The sequence below is a fragment of the Myripristis murdjan genome, chromosome 13, assembly GCF_902150065.1.
Source record: "Myripristis murdjan chromosome 13, fMyrMur1.1, whole genome shotgun sequence".
NCBI lineage: Eukaryota > Metazoa > Chordata > Actinopteri > Holocentriformes > Holocentridae > Myripristis > Myripristis murdjan.
In genome coordinates, this window is record NC_043992.1 from 35,423,860 (window position 1) to 35,442,631 (window position 18,772).

At 41.7% G+C, this 18,772-nt stretch overlaps 2 protein-coding genes across 7 annotated transcripts in view; one reads left to right on the forward strand and one right to left on the reverse strand.

Moving 5' to 3' along the window:
- dclk1b (doublecortin-like kinase 1b) overlaps nucleotides 1-14,071 on the reverse strand; it is a 28,568-nt gene extending 14,497 nt beyond the window's left edge. The window contains exons 1-6 of the mRNA XM_030067270.1: nucleotides 13,777-14,071; nucleotides 12,999-13,381; nucleotides 12,031-12,377; nucleotides 2,299-2,398; nucleotides 909-1,025; nucleotides 598-692 (exon numbers count right to left, since the gene is read on the reverse strand). Coding sequence (XP_029923130.1) covers nucleotides 598-692; nucleotides 909-1,025; nucleotides 2,299-2,398; nucleotides 12,031-12,377; nucleotides 12,999-13,359 — 1,020 coding nt within the window. The 5' untranslated portion in view covers nucleotides 13,360-13,381; nucleotides 13,777-14,071. The remainder of the gene's footprint in view (nucleotides 1-597; nucleotides 693-908; nucleotides 1,026-2,298; nucleotides 2,399-12,030; nucleotides 12,378-12,998; nucleotides 13,382-13,776) is intronic.
- A 210-nt stretch (nucleotides 14,072-14,281) lies between these two features.
- On the forward strand, nucleotides 14,282-18,468 carry LOC115370309 (uncharacterized). Of its 6 annotated transcripts, XM_030067280.1 has the most exons (8): nucleotides 14,282-14,416; nucleotides 14,535-14,676; nucleotides 15,922-15,991; nucleotides 16,101-16,183; nucleotides 16,625-16,794; nucleotides 16,889-16,956; nucleotides 17,098-17,165; nucleotides 17,275-18,468. In XM_030067280.1, the coding sequence occupies exons 2-8, from the start codon at nucleotides 14,673-14,675 to the stop codon at nucleotides 18,081-18,083; spliced, it is 1,272 nt and encodes a 423-aa protein (XP_029923140.1). In that variant the 5' UTR covers nucleotides 14,282-14,416; nucleotides 14,535-14,672; the 3' UTR covers nucleotides 18,084-18,468. The 6 variants fall into 6 exon arrangements, with proteins under 6 accessions (XP_029923140.1, XP_029923139.1, XP_029923143.1 ...); XM_030067279.1 differs by having other exon boundaries at nucleotides 14,334-14,676; XM_030067283.1 differs by having other exon boundaries at nucleotides 14,334-14,676; nucleotides 16,625-16,740.
- Nucleotides 18,469-18,772: the final 304 nt, after the last annotated feature.

The window sequence follows — 18,772 nt, forward strand, 5'->3', positions numbered from 1 at the left end:
GGTAACACTTTACAATAAGAGTGCAACAATTAGTTAACGTTAGTTAATGCTGTAATGGTTAATTAACTGTTAGTTAATGATTATTATGGCATTTACTAATGTTAATAATATCTACAATAACCCTTAAATAGCATATAAATTAATACCTTAGCATGAACAGCATTAGTACATGATTCTTAGACACATTAGTTAACGGTTAGTTAACTGTTACTTAATGTTTATTACCTGTTACTTAATGTTTATTACGGCATTAACTAACGTTAATTGTTGTACTCTTATTGTAAAGTGTTACCATTACGTCTAATCAATGAAGTAATACATTACGTTTAATCATTCTGCATTTATCATTCTGCACTGACTATGATTTTATACCTATTTATTTTCCTGTATTTCACAGTTGTGTTGATTTCATGGTGTTTGATACATTGTTGTTTGTTTTCAACTGTGTCTTGTAAGGTGTCTATGAGTGCTTTGAAAGCTGCCTACAATTAAAATGCATCATCATGGTTATTTTTTATCATTTTTACATCATGTATGACATCATGTGATTTATTAACAACTTTACAAGTCCCTTTGCAGGTATTTTTATTTCCTTACCCGACGTCTTCGGAGGCTGGCTGGACTGGTTGGAGAGGGGCTTGGTGACTTTCCAGACCGAGGGGTGGACAGCTGACTGCCTGCAGTCCCGTTAGCTATGAGCGCCGGTGAAGTGGAGTCAGCAAAATACAGTCAGCAAAATGATGATGTACCATTCACCAAAATATATTATTGTATGATGTATCCTGGATGAAATCTTATAATGAACAGAAATTTTACAGCAATATATTCAACTTATGTTTATGTTAATGTCAAGACACATATCTCTCAGTCACACACACACACACACACACACACACCCCGAGCCTTACCTGAACCGGTCGAGGAGGGAGACTTGCTCCTGCGGGAAACCCCCCCACCTCTTGGGGAACAGCGACCCTGCATGGAGGAGATCCGGCCGTAGGAAGTGGACTTTACCACCCTGCACTCTGCACAGAAAGTAGAAACAAAACAATCTGATGCAGCAACCTGATGCTGGCACACGAGGCCATCCTCAATCCAGCCTACCAGTCCGCTCAGAGCCAGCTGGTGTCAGATTGAGGAGCACCAAAATACAGCACTTAAAAAACCTGCTCTGGAGTACAGTGCCATCACTGGTGGCCCCGGGTGAATCAGTCTGAAAGCCACAGGACCACAGGAGTGATGGCGGCACCGCTCCCCTGGTGGACGTGTCACGGCCACTTTATAAAGAGCAAAACAGGGCTGGCATCGACGTCCAGGTTTATGAAGATTGTGCTAGAAGGAGAATTTGTGGATTTTTTGTGCCTTTGTTGCTTGAGGTAAGAGCACACTGTATTTATATTCACAAAAAAAAGGTGGAAAGCAAGCTATGGTGCAAACAAACCCTCAAACTGAGCGCTGCACAAGTTAATCAGCGTGCTAACCTTAACCTTCCAAAAGCAAGAACAAGTTGCTGTTGCAAAATGTGGACGAATTCGGTGCCATTTTGATTGGCATGGACTACAAACAAAAATCCAGTGGGCAAAATAATGAGATTTACATTTCATTATCACAATGCCTGACCATGACACTCTACAACCAGTTTGCACCTGCAGTCATTACAATCACATGCTTTTCTAGATGACGTGCATTTCCAGTAATAGCACTAGCAGTAGTGGCAGTAGTTGTGATAGTGGTAGTGTGGTTTGTAAAATTATACTTCTCTCACCTTGTCTCTCTTCTTCTGCTGTTTTCATCTCTCTCTCATTCCCTCCTCCCCTCCCTGCTCTCTTCTCACCTTCTGTCTCTCATTTTTTCCTTTGTGTCGTGTATGTTATGTGTGCAGCCCTGTCTACAGCTACAGCCAGGTTTCCTTGAAATGAGAGTTTGAATCTGAAAGGTACTTTACCTGTTTAAGTAAAGGTTTAGTAAAAAAAAAAAAAGAATTAAATAAAACAAATTCTAGCTGTAGCAATAGCAGCATTACTGTAACTGTAGGAGTAGTGGCAGTACAAGCAGCAGCAGCATTGACAGACTACACGTAGGAGAATAAAGTCATGTCTACAGTCATGAGTATTTCAGTTGTGATTGTGTAACCTACATTTGATGGAGGCTTTTCTCTCTCAGCACCAAGAGAACAAACATCTCGTGCGTGGGTAAAATGTGTGGGAAATAAATCCAAATCCCTGGTTATGTGCTCCGCTCTGTGTTCGAAGCTACTGCTCACAGGGATCCAGACTCTACAGTCCTGAGTGCACCTACCACTTTCATCCAACAGGAAGTCATCCTGGTAACGGAACTTCTCAGGGCCACATGCAATGAATATATCATCATCAGCAAAAAAGTCCTGGAGGCATGTCACCTGGAAGAGATGGAGATCTGTCAGTCAGTCACTGCACAAAACCCTCCTGAAAATTCTGAATAATGATTTGACAAGGACAACAGGAAATCTCTCGCTCTCTCTCTCTCTCTATCTCTCTCCCTCTCTCTGAATGTAACACAGGTTTTGGTTACTGAGGCAGTATTGACACATACTTGGAAAGATCTAGAGAACATGGAAAGTGCAGGGATTATATTTCAGCAGTACTAGTGCGGAAGCTGCTTACAGCCACATGGTTGGCGTCCTGGAAAAGACAAGACTCCTGCAAGAGTGAGTGCAGTTGGCAACGTCCAAATAAATTTACAAACCCCTCAGAGAGTCATTTAATTTCCTCACAACATGATATCGCCATGGCAACAATGACATCAACAGAAAACATGTTGCATGAGCTGATTTTTGCTCTTATGTTAAAGTCATTGTGGTTCTTCCAACAGAGAGACAATTTAATTATATATATTTGCAAAAGTCTAGGATTATATGTCTAATTACCAGTGGCAATTATCTGACCTGCTGCACTGTATATTGTTTTTTTCATTGTGAATATGTAAACAAATATCCAAAATTATTACCACTATTTGAAATAGTTAAAATCAGTCCAGATATTCAGTTCAGCATGAAATGTGCACTGCAACTATTTTAGCACCTATTATACTAAAATATCAATACATCTCTCTCATGTGGATACAATGCATTTTGATAGATACACATTATATGTTACCATATTTATACAGGGTTCATGGTCAGGGTTTGTGTTTTCAGCCTGTTTGAAACAGACAAACCCTGAAAATTCTCACAAGGAACTAAAATGTTTATGAATGAGTGACTTATTGAACCTGTCGTCACAGTTACCTGCCACATGCAGGAAGAAGCTAGTGTCTCATTATCTCAGTATTTGATTATGTGTTTTATAGACCAACAGTCAAACACAGCCTTCTTCATATGTGCTGCGTTTGCAGATCCTCTGACTCAGTGAAACACCAACAGGAGGAGAGAAAACCATCAAAGGAATGCTGCTGCATTAGAAATATGGGGTTGCAGTTGCAGCTGAACAGACAGACTCTATTTGAATATTCAAAGTGGGCAAAGTACAAAGGGAAAATTAGCGCTACTGTTTGCACAGCGAATGAATAATGGAATTAATATTTCTTTCTCCTGGTGTATCAGCCTTGCTGCAAATGAAAATGTCTCTAGGGTAACTACTAAGAAAAGAAAAGCTTAAAAACCTGTTGGACATGTTGTACTGCCTGTGATAATACCATCTCCCTGCTTTTCAGCTGCCTCATCCCCCTGGTGGAGATTAAGTAAATCACACTCCATTGTCCCTTACTATTCAGCATAAAATTAAAGCATGTTTTAAGCCCCAATTATCCATCGGGGGGTTGCAATCACAGCAAGGTGCATCTTGCCTGTTGTTCTCTGAAGACAATGGAGACGTAGTAATTTCTGAAACACTATCTGTGTTATATAAAACAAAAATCAAAATGTCAAATGCTGAAAGCAAGCATAAACAGCATTCATGTGATCTTTCATGAACTGCCTTCATAAATTGTTATTAAAAAATGCAGTATTAAAAATTAAACTGATACAAGTGATTGTTATTGGGGCAGGATGTTACCATTATCCTCCAGAGGAGGGCAGTAGTGTTTCAGAACTGAGGCTATTATAAATTTTACTTTTTCCCCCCATAAACATTACATGGTCATTACATATGCCTTGATCACCATAACAGAAAAGAACCACAAACGGCATATATCTTTCATCCAAACAGCGGCCAGGAGGCTGAGCTGTTGTATCTGATGCTGTCATTAATAAGGTCGCCCATCTCTGTGGATGCAGCGTCATAAATAAATGAAGATGCTGATGGAGCCCTGACCTTCTCCTCAGAAGGCTCACTGATGGGCTTAACTACAGCAGCCTGCCACCAGAGATAATGTTGAGCTCCTATGTGCTGATTTCCACTGCTGAGAGACGGGCTCAGACAGTCTCTGCCAATCAACCGGTAATGCTATATTGACATTAGTTATTGATGAGACATTTTGTTTTCCATTGAATAAATTGTTGCATTAGATTGGACTGATTATGAATTATAGATTGTAACCTTAAAGAATGCAACTGCACAAAGCAGAGGGTAGTGCATATAAAGTCCAAGTTATTGTCAAAAAAAAAAAAACTATTTGCACAAGGAATATTTTTCCCCACAGCTGCAAGTTGAAAATTTAGAGAGCGCTTACAACTGCATACAGCAACAACAAAATCATAGCATCATACAGTAACTGAAAACATCCACCGTGTACATTCATCTTTAATTGTCTCATCATCCAGAGCTGTGAGGCAAAGATCTAGCAGGCAACCACAGCCTCAACCACACTTGAACCAAATATTAAATGACTTGTTATCCTCCTCCTTTAGTTATGACAAACCAATATCCTTGTCTTCGCAGAACAAATCTTAGATTTTTTTTTTTTTTTTTGGAAGAAATGACAGAGTAAATATGAGAAATGCCATCTGTGTGGATATATTTAGACACAGTCAACAAGGAAATTATGCCAACAGAAGTAAGAAAACATTAGCTTCATCTTCATCTTTTTCAGAGATGTGAAACGTTGGACTGTCCTCTGAACACAAAATGGGACCGTTTTACGATTAACCAGCACAAATGCAACTTATAAAAGCTGACAAAGGTCACTGTGATTTAGGTAAAATTTGAAGATAAAAAAAATGAGCATAGAAGGGAGCTTAATAAAACTGTCCCTTGCTCTGCAGACCCCCCCCACTCTAACTGCCCCTGCCCCCACCACACCTCCCAAACAGTGTGATCCATGTGTGATCCCAAAGGGAGGAGAGCCACAAAGCCGTCGCCAAGGAGACCAGACAGTCCTGCAGCTGAGTTTGAGACAATAATGAGACGGACAGGCTACTTTTAAAAACCCACTGTCAGATCCCATTTAGAGCATTTGTGCAAACTGCAGAGGACACAGAGATTTCACCATCAGTTCAGGTAAGACTTCCCACAAGCACACCACAGCATGGAATAACATGGACCCAAGACATCTTATGCTCAAATTCAGCCTAAAGACCTTTGTCAAATCCCCCTTTCATCCCCCTCTATCTACCAGTCTTTCCTCTCTTTCTAGTGTCTAACAAAGGCAAAATGGCCGAAAATAATTTAGATGTATTCCATAAAAATGTAATTACCTCAGGCAGACAATGGCTGCTGAGGGGAAAAAACAATCAATAGAGACAGACTGCATCAGATCTAGCTTCCAGCTAAAGGTGCAGTTCCTCATTATGAAGAAGTATCTGTTGTGCAGTATGAAAAAAAAAAACAAAAAACAGAAATTACACCCACAAAAATATTGTGCCAACTGATTAAAGAGAAAAAAAAGTGATTTAATTTGAGCCACTATAAATTCCCTATTCATTCTGAATTGCAACAACAGTCATTTAATTTTTAAAATAAGCCTCATGTCACACATATTATGTGTCTTGGAAACAGAGGAAATTAACAAACTCATGCAGGAGCAGCATAACTGGCAACATCATGAATGTGCTGCTGGGGAGCGACTACAGCTGGCCTGCTCTGTATTGATTACTTGACACAGCAGCTCCATCAGACCTACCCTCCCCCTAACACACACACAGACACACACACACACACACACACAGTGGTCCATAAGCATGCCGTGCAAGTATTGATTGCCTGGGTTTTATCTGTGATTTCTGCAAGCACAAGCAGCAATGCTCCTGAAACTCAGTCCAATGGAAACACAGGAGGAGGTATGTATGCTATAGAGACTAATCAGTCTGAGCCATTCAAAACACACACACACACACACACACACAAGCTGGTCTTATTCAGCAAGAAACAAAAGGCACCAGCAGTGGACAGGTGGAGCTGTCCCGGGTGCTGAATCCCCCCTTGAGTGTAAGAATGAGCAGAGCATGTCAGGGGGGAACAATAGGACAGATGCATGAAGCCATGTATGAACCAATTTGTTCTTATGTTTGTTCGTATCCACCGATTACTTCTTATTTTGGTAGCAGACATTTCCTGAGTTTCACCAGTGTTCATTTTTCTCTTTGTCACAATGGTCGTCAAACACACACTTAGAAATGGAAGAAGATAAAAAAAAAAAAATGCACTGAATGAATATCAACGCATCATCACGTTTAGAGTATTTTATGTTTTATTGTAATTATAAAAATTAGATTATTAAAACAAGAACATTAAACTGCAGATTTTCATTTTATTTCAGCAGCTGTGCGTCCCTCTGCTGAGATGACAGTCACAGTATCACAGATTTGTTTGGTGGAGTCTTGAATTCTTGGGCATCGGTGAGAGTATTTTGCATACAGCACAACAGCTGCCCCTACACAGTGGTTAGGGGGTGTTGCCTATGCCAATGACAAATGCTCTGAACAGGTGGGATTCATCATCCAGCACACCTGGGTGAGAGCAGATTTGGCTGGTTAAGAATATTTGGTGAATCGGGAGTTGATTTCTCTTATACGATCTCAAATTATTCTGTAAAGAAAAAAAATAACAGCTACTTCAGAGATTGTTGCTGCATCTGGCCCAATGACTCATCTGCACATGTAACTGCCAATGGTTGGACCGTTTTATGAGGTGCCATTATGTACAGTGGCAGGACGTGCCTTTCATACATACCAGTCATGCATTATTAAGAGAGGGAGCTTCCCTTACTGTCTGTCAGATTTCCAAGAAAGCAAGAAGTAAGAAAGGCTTGTCATTGTGAATAAAGCTATTTTACACATTTGTCTAGACGTGTGGACAGATGTCAACTACACATTGAGCCGAGTGCCTACATGAAGCATTAGTCAATATCAAACATGCAAATTAGGTCTGCTACAGGAAGCCATGACATAACTGCAGCCGCTGCAACGCCAGACATGAATAATGGCTGCCGTCATAAGTGCAAGTCAGCACTATGAACTGATGTGCAGCTCCAGAAGGACACTGCTGAAGATCAAGCACATATTAAACACATATTAATCTCTATATTAGTCTCTATAGCGCATATAGAAATGCACTGCTCTAGTCTGTATCTCTATGTAATATTTAGCCTATATTAATGCTCACCGACTGACTGTTAATAATCAGTGACTGACCTTGAAATATTTGACTTTCCACAGCCACAATAAGAATATGGCCACAATATCACAATATTCATGAGAAATTATTTTGATATCTCTATAAAATATCTACCAGCATAAGCAAAATCACATTAAATAATATTTAAAAGACTTGTTCTCAAATAATTTGTGTCAAATCTCATTTCATGAGACATTTAAATAAAACCTGCTTTCTATCATTAATTTAGACAGTAGAATCATGTTATTCTACTGTAATTATGCACTTATTGTTTCATAATTATGTGATTGTATTGAAAGCAATAAAGAATACAATTTAATTATTGCCATGACCTACTTTCCAACCAGCAAGGCTCAAACTACTCAATTTGCAGTACATTATCACACTGTATGAAAAGAAAATGAAACCTGCATCCAGTATTAACAGAAACTTCCACTTGAGCTACAGCATAATGAACCAGCAAGGACACCAGGGAGACTTTCCTCTCTAAACAAAGTGCAGTGGCACACTGTGCCAGTCAGAGCTCGGTGCTTAACAGCCCTGCAGAGCAGCAGGTGAGAGGGAAGCCAGACATCTGCTCCGTTTCCTTCTTTTCTTTGTTTTGGTTACACTGAGACGTTTACAAATAGTAAGCTATTAATATACAGCAACGGCAAATAAACAACATTTGCTCAGCTAAAGTGAGAAAAGCAGGCCCTACTTGACATACTTGTGATACAAGATGTTGCACAGGAACCAATAAGGAGCTGAAGTCTGAGTACTTTAAATGTATGTAATTTTAGACTAATTGTAGGTGCCAGGCTTCTTAAAATGACGTGCCTATTTTCATGTTATGTCATTACGTCACAGGAGGGAATCATGTGCTCTTCTATGCACTTTTGTGGGATACAAATGGGTTTCTAAGAAGCCCCAACAGCCACTATGCATCATGCAGCAATGGCATCTGTGCTATGAATGAGCGTAAACCAGTGACATTCAACGTGGGCGCTCCCCAGCCAAATCAGCAAATGCCACGGTCAAGGTCAACAAGATGAACTGGACTGGAACACATAAGTTAGCTGCTGTCTGACACACGGGGCACCATCAATTTCATCATCGCCACTTCCGCTCTGCATCTCATTTCTAAAGCATGAATGGGGTATTTATCACATCTAGCGATACATGATTTCACCGTGAAGAATGAAGCCCCCGCTCTCGTGCACTGATGTCAAGCCAGAGTCTGTCCTCGGGTGAATGCTGACATCTATTTCAACAAGAGGCACTGACTCAAATACACAGAGAAGCTAGCGGCGTGCATAATACAATTACAGTACTAAGCCATATCCATTACAGTGGGGAATGGAGTGCCACGGCCAAGTCTCCTCAGGCCCACTCAGTCATGCAAATACTCTTTGCTGTATCCCACACAAAATAGGAAGATCACTCTGGGGCATGGCATGTTTCCATACCTCAGAGGGTCTTGTCTGCATGGAGTCTGCTCCTCTTCCTCTCTCCCCAACCCTATATTTTCATTACCTTCTTTAATGGAGACATTAGATCGCAATACAGTCTTATCATGCATGGCATACAGGGCTTAACACAGTGCAGACCGCGGCTGGTGAATTTTGTCTGCAGAACCAGCACAATGGACTGCATCCTGTCCATTTGCCAGGTTAATCCTATCCATCTGACCACCGCTCTCATGACCAGACACAGTGACTCAGCAGTATGGACAAATCACAGCCATCAGGCAGGGCTGTTAAATAGCTGCCCTCTGAGGGCCTCTGACAGTGTCATGGCACAGAAGAGGCCAAAATAAATATGAACAGGCAAACCCCACACCTGGTCAATATTTGTGATGTTGCACAATTACAGAAATAAGGGTGACCGAATCAGAAACTAGTAAGGAAATATGGTAATATCGCAGCAAAGTAATGAAAATGGATAATAAGCAGCATATAATATCAGCCATCTGTTCTGTTCTGTAATCGGAGGGTTCTGATTCTTTGAAATGTTACCGAGAGATTAAATCACAGCCACAAAGCAAAGTTGTGAGGATTAATCGCGTCCAAACAGACAGTAAATTTCTCTGTCCGAGGACCAAAATCGAAAGCGGGTCACTTAGCAAAGGGTAAAGACCCATGAAAAGAGACCCTGTGATGCCAGAGGATGGTGTTCGTTTTGGCCATCTGCAGTCTCAGCGTGACCACAGAAAGCATGAAAAGTAGAGCACGGGACTACGCTGCCAAGCACGGACTTAAACAGCTAATTAGGAAAACACACAACGTGAAAAACTGCTTAACTCAGGAGGTAATGATACTGTGCAGTTAGTGTATGTATAATATTTGTATTTTAATGTTCCACTTAGGCCTGCTCAGTGGACGCCCACCTTTAAACCATTGCAACTTAATGTCTGTTAATTCCTTACTTAACAATCTGGATTTCAAAATATTTTGTATTAGAGATTTTGTAAAAACAGATTTTGAAGTGCCGGTGTGAAAAGCACCAACTGTTCCCTATACAGCAAAAAAAAAAAATTATTGGCATTATGGGTGGGCACTATGGTGGGATAATAGCTCGGCCATGTGCTCCATCTTGCCGCCATGTGTGTAATACAGCTGACAGACCAAGCACTGCATCTATGAGCCCCTCACACTACACCTACAGTCCTGACATCACTACTGCACCGCTCTGCCGCAGAGGCTGTTCCTTAGCAACCAGCTCAGAAAACCATGTCACCATAGAAACCATCAGCAGAGGAAAAAAAAAAAAAGGTCATTATAATTTGTGATAACAATATTAACACAGACGGGAGGTGAGAGTTTATGAATAGGTGTAGTTAAAGAGGTGACTTTTGTGTAACTTAATTTTTCTCACAATTGTCAGTGGAGTTACTTAATCTTTTAAGCCTTAGTATAAAAGAAAGACCACAAATCTTATAAAATGGCAATAATATTCAAAAGGGTATGAGTTAATGGAATTATTGGCACAACGATGTGAGGTGAAATGAGCTTTGTGATTGTCAGTGTTACCAAAGTATTCAAAGTAAAGAGTCCAGCGTACAATGTTTAATGTCAGAATTTGAAATGTGCTTCTTGATATAATATGAGGCATATTTTTATTTGGGTGCCTTGTTAATACTGGTTATTTTAGTGGCTGAGAGCATGAGTAAGCGCGCCTGTGATAGGGTGGTTTGAAAATGTGTCAGGCCGATCGGATTGCTTGCCCGGTACCAACTCAATTATGTGTGAAACCATGAGGGTGAACATCCATTTAATAGTGTTCTGCTGTTTGGTAGGAATATGAGATGGAGCCCTAGAAACCTATTTCTCTTAATACATTTAGCAAACATTCCCAGCTGACTTAAAGCCTATTGGGCTGACTCCTCCTGGGCAAGGGAGCGATCCTCGGAGACGTGAGGACAGAATAGAACAGATCCCCTCATATTTCAGACACAAAGTTCTATGTTTTTTTTCTTCTAAAATCAAACCTTAAAACATTCAGTCCCTAAATCCTCCAGCCTCCTCATCCTGTGCTGACTGCTGTATAATTAACCTCCACTTAGGCTGTGAACAATACAACAGGGTGTGAAGAGAATGTCCAAAACCAAAATTGCAGATTACCCCTGTCTTCACAACCAGCAACATCTCGAGAACTGCGCCAGGCCAAGCTGTGAATAGAGGCACACAAAGGTCCCTACTTCTCGACTCCCTCTGCACTTCTCAGAGCAATTAAAGCTTGAGCAGTGGAGTCTGGCATCGTCTCCTGCAGCCTTTCCCTCCAGTGTGTTTTCATTTGGAAAATGCATATTGGAAATGAACAAATTAAAGAGGAGATGGGTTGTATGAGCCGATTAACATCTCTCAACATTGTGGCAAAGAGACAAGGACAGCTTCAGGCCACTTTCTGAGAGGAGAAGTGCAACTTATTTTGGCTTCAAATGTGCAATAAACTTCATTCACTATAAGCAAAACAAGTGGAGACACTGCAGATCACCAAATAAAAGAAAATCAAATGTACAGGCAGATAATTCAACATATATCGATTTAATCTGTGTTTGGCTTTGCCTTGCTCTGAACAGCATGGTGTGCAGCTGGCAGGAAGCATGTTTGATGTGTCTGCTCTGGGAGTGAGGGCAGCATACAGAGTACTGGAAAGTCATGTGCAATATATTATTTTCATCGGTTCACTGGTATATAGAAGATTTGGAAATACCTACTATGGATGCTGCAGCTATAGATCTGTTGGGCTTACTAACAGCCTAACAGCTCAAACTGTATTTATTATTGTCAGAAGTTTCACACTAGAAAAGGCCAAGCACAATCAACTGATGCCTGCTTGCACTTTAAATCTTAAATATTCACTTTTTGGACAAAGTAGTGTTTCTCTCTGGTTTTAACTTGGACTTCCTTCCTGGTGTTAAAGAGGAGGACTTTCAGGTAGGGCGTGCATTGGAGAAAAATTCATAAATCTGAATAATGAGATGACAAAGACCGCTAAAAATGAGCATGTTAGCACCTACCATCTTGCCATCAACGGTGTACAGCCTCTTGACCACTCCAGAGTCCAGCTTGATGGCATCAGTGATGTCGGTCATGACTTGCTCAAAGGAGTGGGCAGTCTTCTTGTTGAGCAACATCCGCACGGCCTTGCGCGGCTTTACTCCGCTGCGGATAATGGTCACCAGTTTGGGCTTTATGAAGTCCTTGCTCTCCCTGATTTCCGGGGATCCAGCCTTGGCACTGCCAAGGGATGAGGGGCTACGGGCAGCCGCAGCAGTCCTAGCTCCAACAGACCAGTTGGGATTTACATTCTTTGTGTAGTCCACCTTCTTGTAGGGCTCTATGGATCCACAAACATAGCTCTCTCCTGCAGATAATCAAGACACATTAACAAGTCTCCTACAAATGTACTAAGTTATTACACTCCAGGCAGAGCTAGAAATACCTTGCATAACACTTAGAGGGAGGCTGGGTGAAATAATCAATGTTAACAGTACTGATATATATGGGAGTAGATATCATTTGGGATTTTGAACAACATAAACTGACATAAGTGTTGCCTTTTCCTGGTTTTAAAAGCAGCATTACAGTAAAAGGATGCAATTTTCTGAACTTAGTACACTGCTCCAGCTGTTTGCCTCTACCTGCTTCGTCATCATGTCCATATTATTGATGCTTGTTCATCAAAAATCTCTCAGGTAAATATCTTAAGAAAGCACCAATAGCCATGCCTATATCACTGTCACAATATCAAAGTATTCATCAGAAATATCATATCTAATTTTGTCCATATCACCCAGGGCTAACTTAGATAAATATGTTCAGTAGCATGCATACAGGCCTGAGGACGACCCGTTTAGACTATTTAGATGTGTGGCAGCTGGATAAGTCTGCTAGAGTTTGTAATTTACTTGAGTTTACTTTAATCAATCTAAACGTCAAAGTCAAGCCAAAACCCACTGTGCACCCACTCAGGAACATTGCTCACCTTCCACCAGCTGGTCCATGTTGGTGATCTTCGTTGACCCATCAATGGTGTATATGGTCCGCACCCCTTGGGGCAGGTTGACATTGTCTGATAGACACCTTGTGAGGTCAGCCAGGAGGGCATCTAGAGACCTGAACCTCTCCTGAGAAATGGCATATACAATCCCTTTGAAGTAGCGGTCCCCGTTGCGGTAGAAGCGAATCTTCTTGGCCTTTTTCTCTGTGCTCAGGGTTTGCAGCGTCCTGGTTCTGTACAGGCTACAGTGAGCACTGTGTGTGGGACTGGGGAGCCCATTCCCCCTTGAGCCCCTTCGGGTGTATCTCTGAGCCTTGTCCCGCTCATCAAAGTGCTCCAGCTCCATGACCGTGCAATGCTATTACACCCTAAATAATGAAAGGAGAGAGACACTGCTATCCGAATAAGCTTTTAAACCGGAACTTAGAGAATACACGAAGCTCTATCAGGCTCTCTGTCAGTCTAGTGGCTTAACACGTCTGATACAGACGCTGATACACACTTAGATGCTGCTGCTGCTACTCGCGCACAGATTATGAAGTAACATGTCACACCCATTTCATGCCGCCGGGTGTGACTCAGTGCAGTCCTTACATCCTATGCATCTCACATGCATTTATGATGAAGAATACATTATTATTATTGCCATGCAAGGCTCCGGGCTAAAGGTTGAAAGTAATAGGTAGGCTAAATGGCAGAAGTGATGAAATATGGCATAGAGCATGGTGCAGGATCTATTCGTGTCCTGATCTATTTTTCTTACCTTTGAGGTGACGACAGATGCAACTGAACGTGTTCGCGCAACTTATGTCAGTGTATCATTTATGCATTTGGTGCCTGAGATGAACCATGCGTCCCTTTGTTGCCCGTGTGATGGTGCGCCTGCCTGTGTGTGTGTGTCTGTGTATGTGTGTGTGTGCGTGCGTGCGTGCGTGCGTGCAGACAGGAGGCAGGGCTGTAGCCGGTGGATCTCCCCCTCCTCTCCCTTTGCAGAGATTTTACATTGGACCATGAGGGGTGTCAGTGCTCCTCGAGCACGTTTCTACCGGCGCGCGCGCCCGCCGGTTCACCGGTGCGCGCAAGGTAAAAGGGTTGCTCCGCATGCGCGCTCTTGCCGAGGTCGACTCGATTGAGTGTCCGCCAGATTTGACTTGAAAAGGCGCTCCAGTTATAAAACCGACCGCTCCCGTCCTTAGTTCTGATTGGTGGAGACATTTTAAAGGCACACCTGTGACCACGTGACAGTTAATTTTGAACAAATGTATAACAGTGCACCAAGAAGACAGAGGGAGATGCATCCTAATCTAACCTACACAGTTCAGCAGTCACCATATTCAGACTTGATTGATTGTCAGAAGAATTGCGTTTAATTAACATTACTAAGCTGATATTCAAATAATAAGGTATGCCGTGTGCAGCACTCTCCTTATGTATTTTAGTACAGTAGCCATGTAAGCGTATTGGGTCAGTGCATTAACGCGCTGCAGATCAGCTGGGTCTGACCGGCCACCGCCTCCACAGGTGTTCAGGATTGATGCCAGGTAATTAACTGGTCCAATCACACAGAACGAGTTTGGAGAAGTGAGGTGAACGGCAGAAGGACGCATTCCCCACGGGAACTAATAAACACCTCGTTAAACATGATCAGAGGACCACCTAATGGGTAATTTGCACGTGTTTTGATATTCAGAACTTGAAGATTTGCACCCTTCCGCATGAGCACGAACATGTCTCTAACGATTACTGCACGAGGTCACCACACATCCCATAACTTATGTGCCTATCTCAGCTTCAACACCTGAATCTATTAAACTTTGGGCAATCACTTTAAGTTATTATGGGGCTTTTGTCCAGCTGGCTTGTTGAGGCACAATCCACTTACCTTCAAGGTTGGGCAGGTTACTGTCAAAATGTCACAGATTTCTGATTACCTGACTAAAACTGTAACCGCTTACCTCATACACTTACTTGAATTACTTTGCCTCAGATCAGTGGAATTTGAAACTTCATGTTTAAACTTATGACTTTAACTGTATATTCAAACACATTAATGGGAGATTTAATATGTAGCCTACCTGTTTTCCATGAAGTGTCCTAGTCTGCAGACTGTATTATTTATGCCTGGGGTCATAATTTCATTCAGTTTATGTTTATCTATTTTTGAGCCCTAAAGCAATGTAGACTCTGGAAAAAATAAAGTGCATAGAGATGAAATTCCACAATTTCCCTTTTCTTAACAATGCAGCAGATATGTGGCCTAACTTCTTTTAACATTGTCCAACAGTGTGTTTTACATATCAGGATGCACAGAAACTGATTAGGAAATATCGTACTACCTGATATATCAGGCATCACCAGTTTCAGCATCAAACACGGAGGGGATGGCCACTTCAACCTGCTGCATATTAAACTGTGCAAATCTGTGAAATTGTGATGCCATTAAGTGACAAAACTTCAATGAAAATTAATTGAAGGCTAGCTGTATGGGCTCACTTTTTTTGCAAACCCAAGTGAGCTTAGTATCCTCATACAGAATACAATCTCTGCCAGCATGACCGAAAAAAAAAATCAATCTCACATCACTGTCAATAAAGCAGCTCAATCAGCTCCACCGATTTGTCTATTGATTTGTATCATGACAAGAGAGCTTTGGCTTTCATTTCTAGTTTTGGCAGACATTTGCTCATCTTCATAGATCTTTTAAAATGAGTCAAAATCTTATGTAAATTCTGTTTTTGAGTAAAGTTTCCCTTTAATTGCTAGAGAACACATTGCCACCAAGTTAAATAATTAGGTCGTCGTCTCTATGCAAGCTTCAAGTGAGAATTTGGGGTGTAACTCCTGGGTCTGGTCGCAAGTCTCAGGAACAGTGGAGAATGATGAAGTGTTTTATCACATCTCTGTTTAGATAAACCCGGGAGCAAGAGAAAACGAACTCATCCTGCAGTCAAATCATGTGAGACACCAGCGCCTGAGCAGTAAGAGAGGCAACTTCTTTAACCCTAAATAAGGAAATCCAAGTTTGTAGTATATGAGGGAGACATCACAGTGTGGCAGAGGCTCATTCGGGGCTCTGTCTCCATTCAGGCCCGGACATGAGCATGAAGACAGACCGAGGCGTGGCTCGTCTCCTGAAACTGACAGTGAGCTGCAGGCTTCTCTTCATTCTCGTAAGGAACAAGAACGGAGGTCAGCCTTATAGTCAGTCGCTGATTGTAATGTCAAGGCACCTGGAAAGTCGCTATATCTTCAAATTCCTGTAGTTTACTGTTGAATCAGAATTTGGCCATTTCATATTACCAGTGACTAAACCTTTGAATGGGCAGGGTTATGTGGAGCTTGGTGTTTTTATGTCCTGGCTTCTCATTAACCAGTGCAGCATCAATTAGATTTATGTGCAGTCATTATGAACTGCTTTGATTCCATTAGTTGAAATGATTGGTATTGTTGTGCATTTTAATAAATTGTTAATGTACAGCCTGAAAATAGGAAGCGCATTGAAGAAAAGAAACTGAGATGACACTAAAACTTAGGAATAAAAGTGACTTGGCCTGAACGGATTCAGTCTTGTTTCTCAGTCACAGTATTCTCTGGCCTGTGGTGTGTTTCAGAGCAGTCTGTGGCATGTTTTCTCAGGCTTCAGATTAGAACATCCTGTCGGCGCTTGTGCGAACTCCTGCCCTTTGTCAGTGGTCATTTAGACACAGCCACCACTCTGGAGCTCACAGCTAAGTACATGAGCTACCTGAAGCAGACTCTGCCTCAGGACGTTCTGACTAAAGTAGGTCTGCTGTATGATTTCACTTGCACGGAGAGCCAAACCTTTGCTGTAGTGATTTTCATCGTCTGTCGTTTTCTGTTATATTTTGCTGCAGGTTCATAAAGCGGTTGAGGAGAATATGAAAAGTTCTTGGAAAAAACCAAGGAAACCACCCAAGAAACGGTATCACATCTATAGAATTACAACAAGAGCACAGACAATGTTTATTCTCAAGAATTTCGTAATAAGATTTTTTATATGAACTGCAGAGAATGTTTCCTCTCTTTCGTTCTAATGCTTTTTCATTCATACATTTATCTCTAGAAAAACAATCAGGCTAAAGAGGAACACCTCACAGATAGCAAAGCCATCTGCCAAGAAGTCAACTAAGGGTACAATTTATTTCCACCTCTACAGAAGATACTGTATTTACTGAGTTTGATTGCTTTATAAAGAAATAAATTGCTCTGTTTGAACACTATTTAATATGTTTCATTTCAGTTCACATTTCTAGGAGACAAAGGCCTACTTGGCACAAGAACTCTGAAGAAGTAAATCAGCCCTCCATCTCAATAAGCTTGCCTCTGATGATGGATCAAGCTCTTTCCCCAGCTGAGGGCCCAGCCACAGTCCATGCCCCGCCGATACTGTTGGACAAATCGGCTGTTCCCCGGGGACAAATGCTACCAGTGTGCCAGAATCAATTCCCAGCTGCCTCATTTCAGTCAGTGGAAAATAACTGGATGAACTCATCTTCAGCATTCCCGAGCCCCGCCTCTAGTTCCTTTACATCAGCGGTGATCGGCCAGACCTTCTTGGAGCCATCCTCAAGCCACGCTGCAGCGCTGGAGATTTGGGATGGCAGCGCAGGCCTGGCAAACCCTGCTGCTCTGCCACCAGCAAATGTCAGCCAACCCTACAACGCACCAGATCAGGCCTCAGTGATGACTTTGATCTTGCCTCTCGCAGAACACAGCCAGGGTCATGCACCTCTAGCTGGTCTGAATGAAAACACCCCTGCAGTAGATGTTATGAATCAGGCGTTGGTTCCATTGGTGGCGTTTCAGGGTGCGACTCTAAGCTCCGATGTGACATCTGAGAGGTTAGATCTGTCCGTGTCAGACACTCCATGCAACTTAAGACCCCTCGAGCAGAGCAGCCTCTGTAGCTTTAGCCCTTGGACTCACAGCTCACAGGACACCGTCAGTCCCTTTTGGCTGGATTTGCTGTTGGATACCAATGACAGCTTGTGTGTCCTTGATGCTCCTGTTGAAAACATTGCTCTCTCTCCCTACAAAGACCCCAGCTAAACAAAGTCTGAAGACATCACCAAGAAGACACTAACATTAATGCTCCTATTTTGCAGGTTTGATTAGTGAAATATTAAAGAAACAGTGTGTTTATAAATTTTGATTGATTTGCTTTGGTCAGTATGGCATTTTGAGAGGAGGTTAGTACAATTTATTTGTTGACATTCTTTCACATACATTATTGAAGTGGAGTGCTATTGATTTTGTTATTTGGTTGAGGCATTAAACAATACAATGCCATTTTCAAATGGGTGCAATCGAAATGATTCAAATGCATTATGGTAGATCTTATTGTTAAAAATGTACAAACAATGTAGCCTACTGAATTTGTTTTGCAACATAGCTGTAGTTAGTTAAGACCATTGTTAATAAATCCATGCATTTATCTTGGCTGTGTACTTTCTCCTGATTTTGCTTGTAATTTACAGAAGTACTCTTACTGTTTCTTCTTGTTTAGGTTTATAGATCTTTATTTTACCTTCCACCCTTGATCTAAACCTTCACAATGGACATGGAAAAACTCAAAAAACAATCGCAAAAGTCAAAAAGAGCAAAAATGGAGGAAACTCTGGGAAGGATCACAGAGACCGGAGCCACTTCCACGCCAGCCAGGAGTGCTGTGGCTGTCAAGTGAGCAATTATTAGTTCAAATCAAACACAGACAGTTAAACAAAATCTAATCTAATCAA

Coding starts and splice junctions, on each gene's coding strand:
- LOC115370309 (XM_030067280.1), top strand. Junction 16,184..16,624: donor GCAGGCTTCTCTTCATTCTC/GTAAGGAACAAG, acceptor GGTGTGTTTCAG/AGCAGTCTGTGGCATGTTTT. Junction 16,795..16,888: donor CTCAGGACGTTCTGACTAAA/GTAGGTCTGCTG, acceptor ATTTTGCTGCAG/GTTCATAAAGCGGTTGAGGA.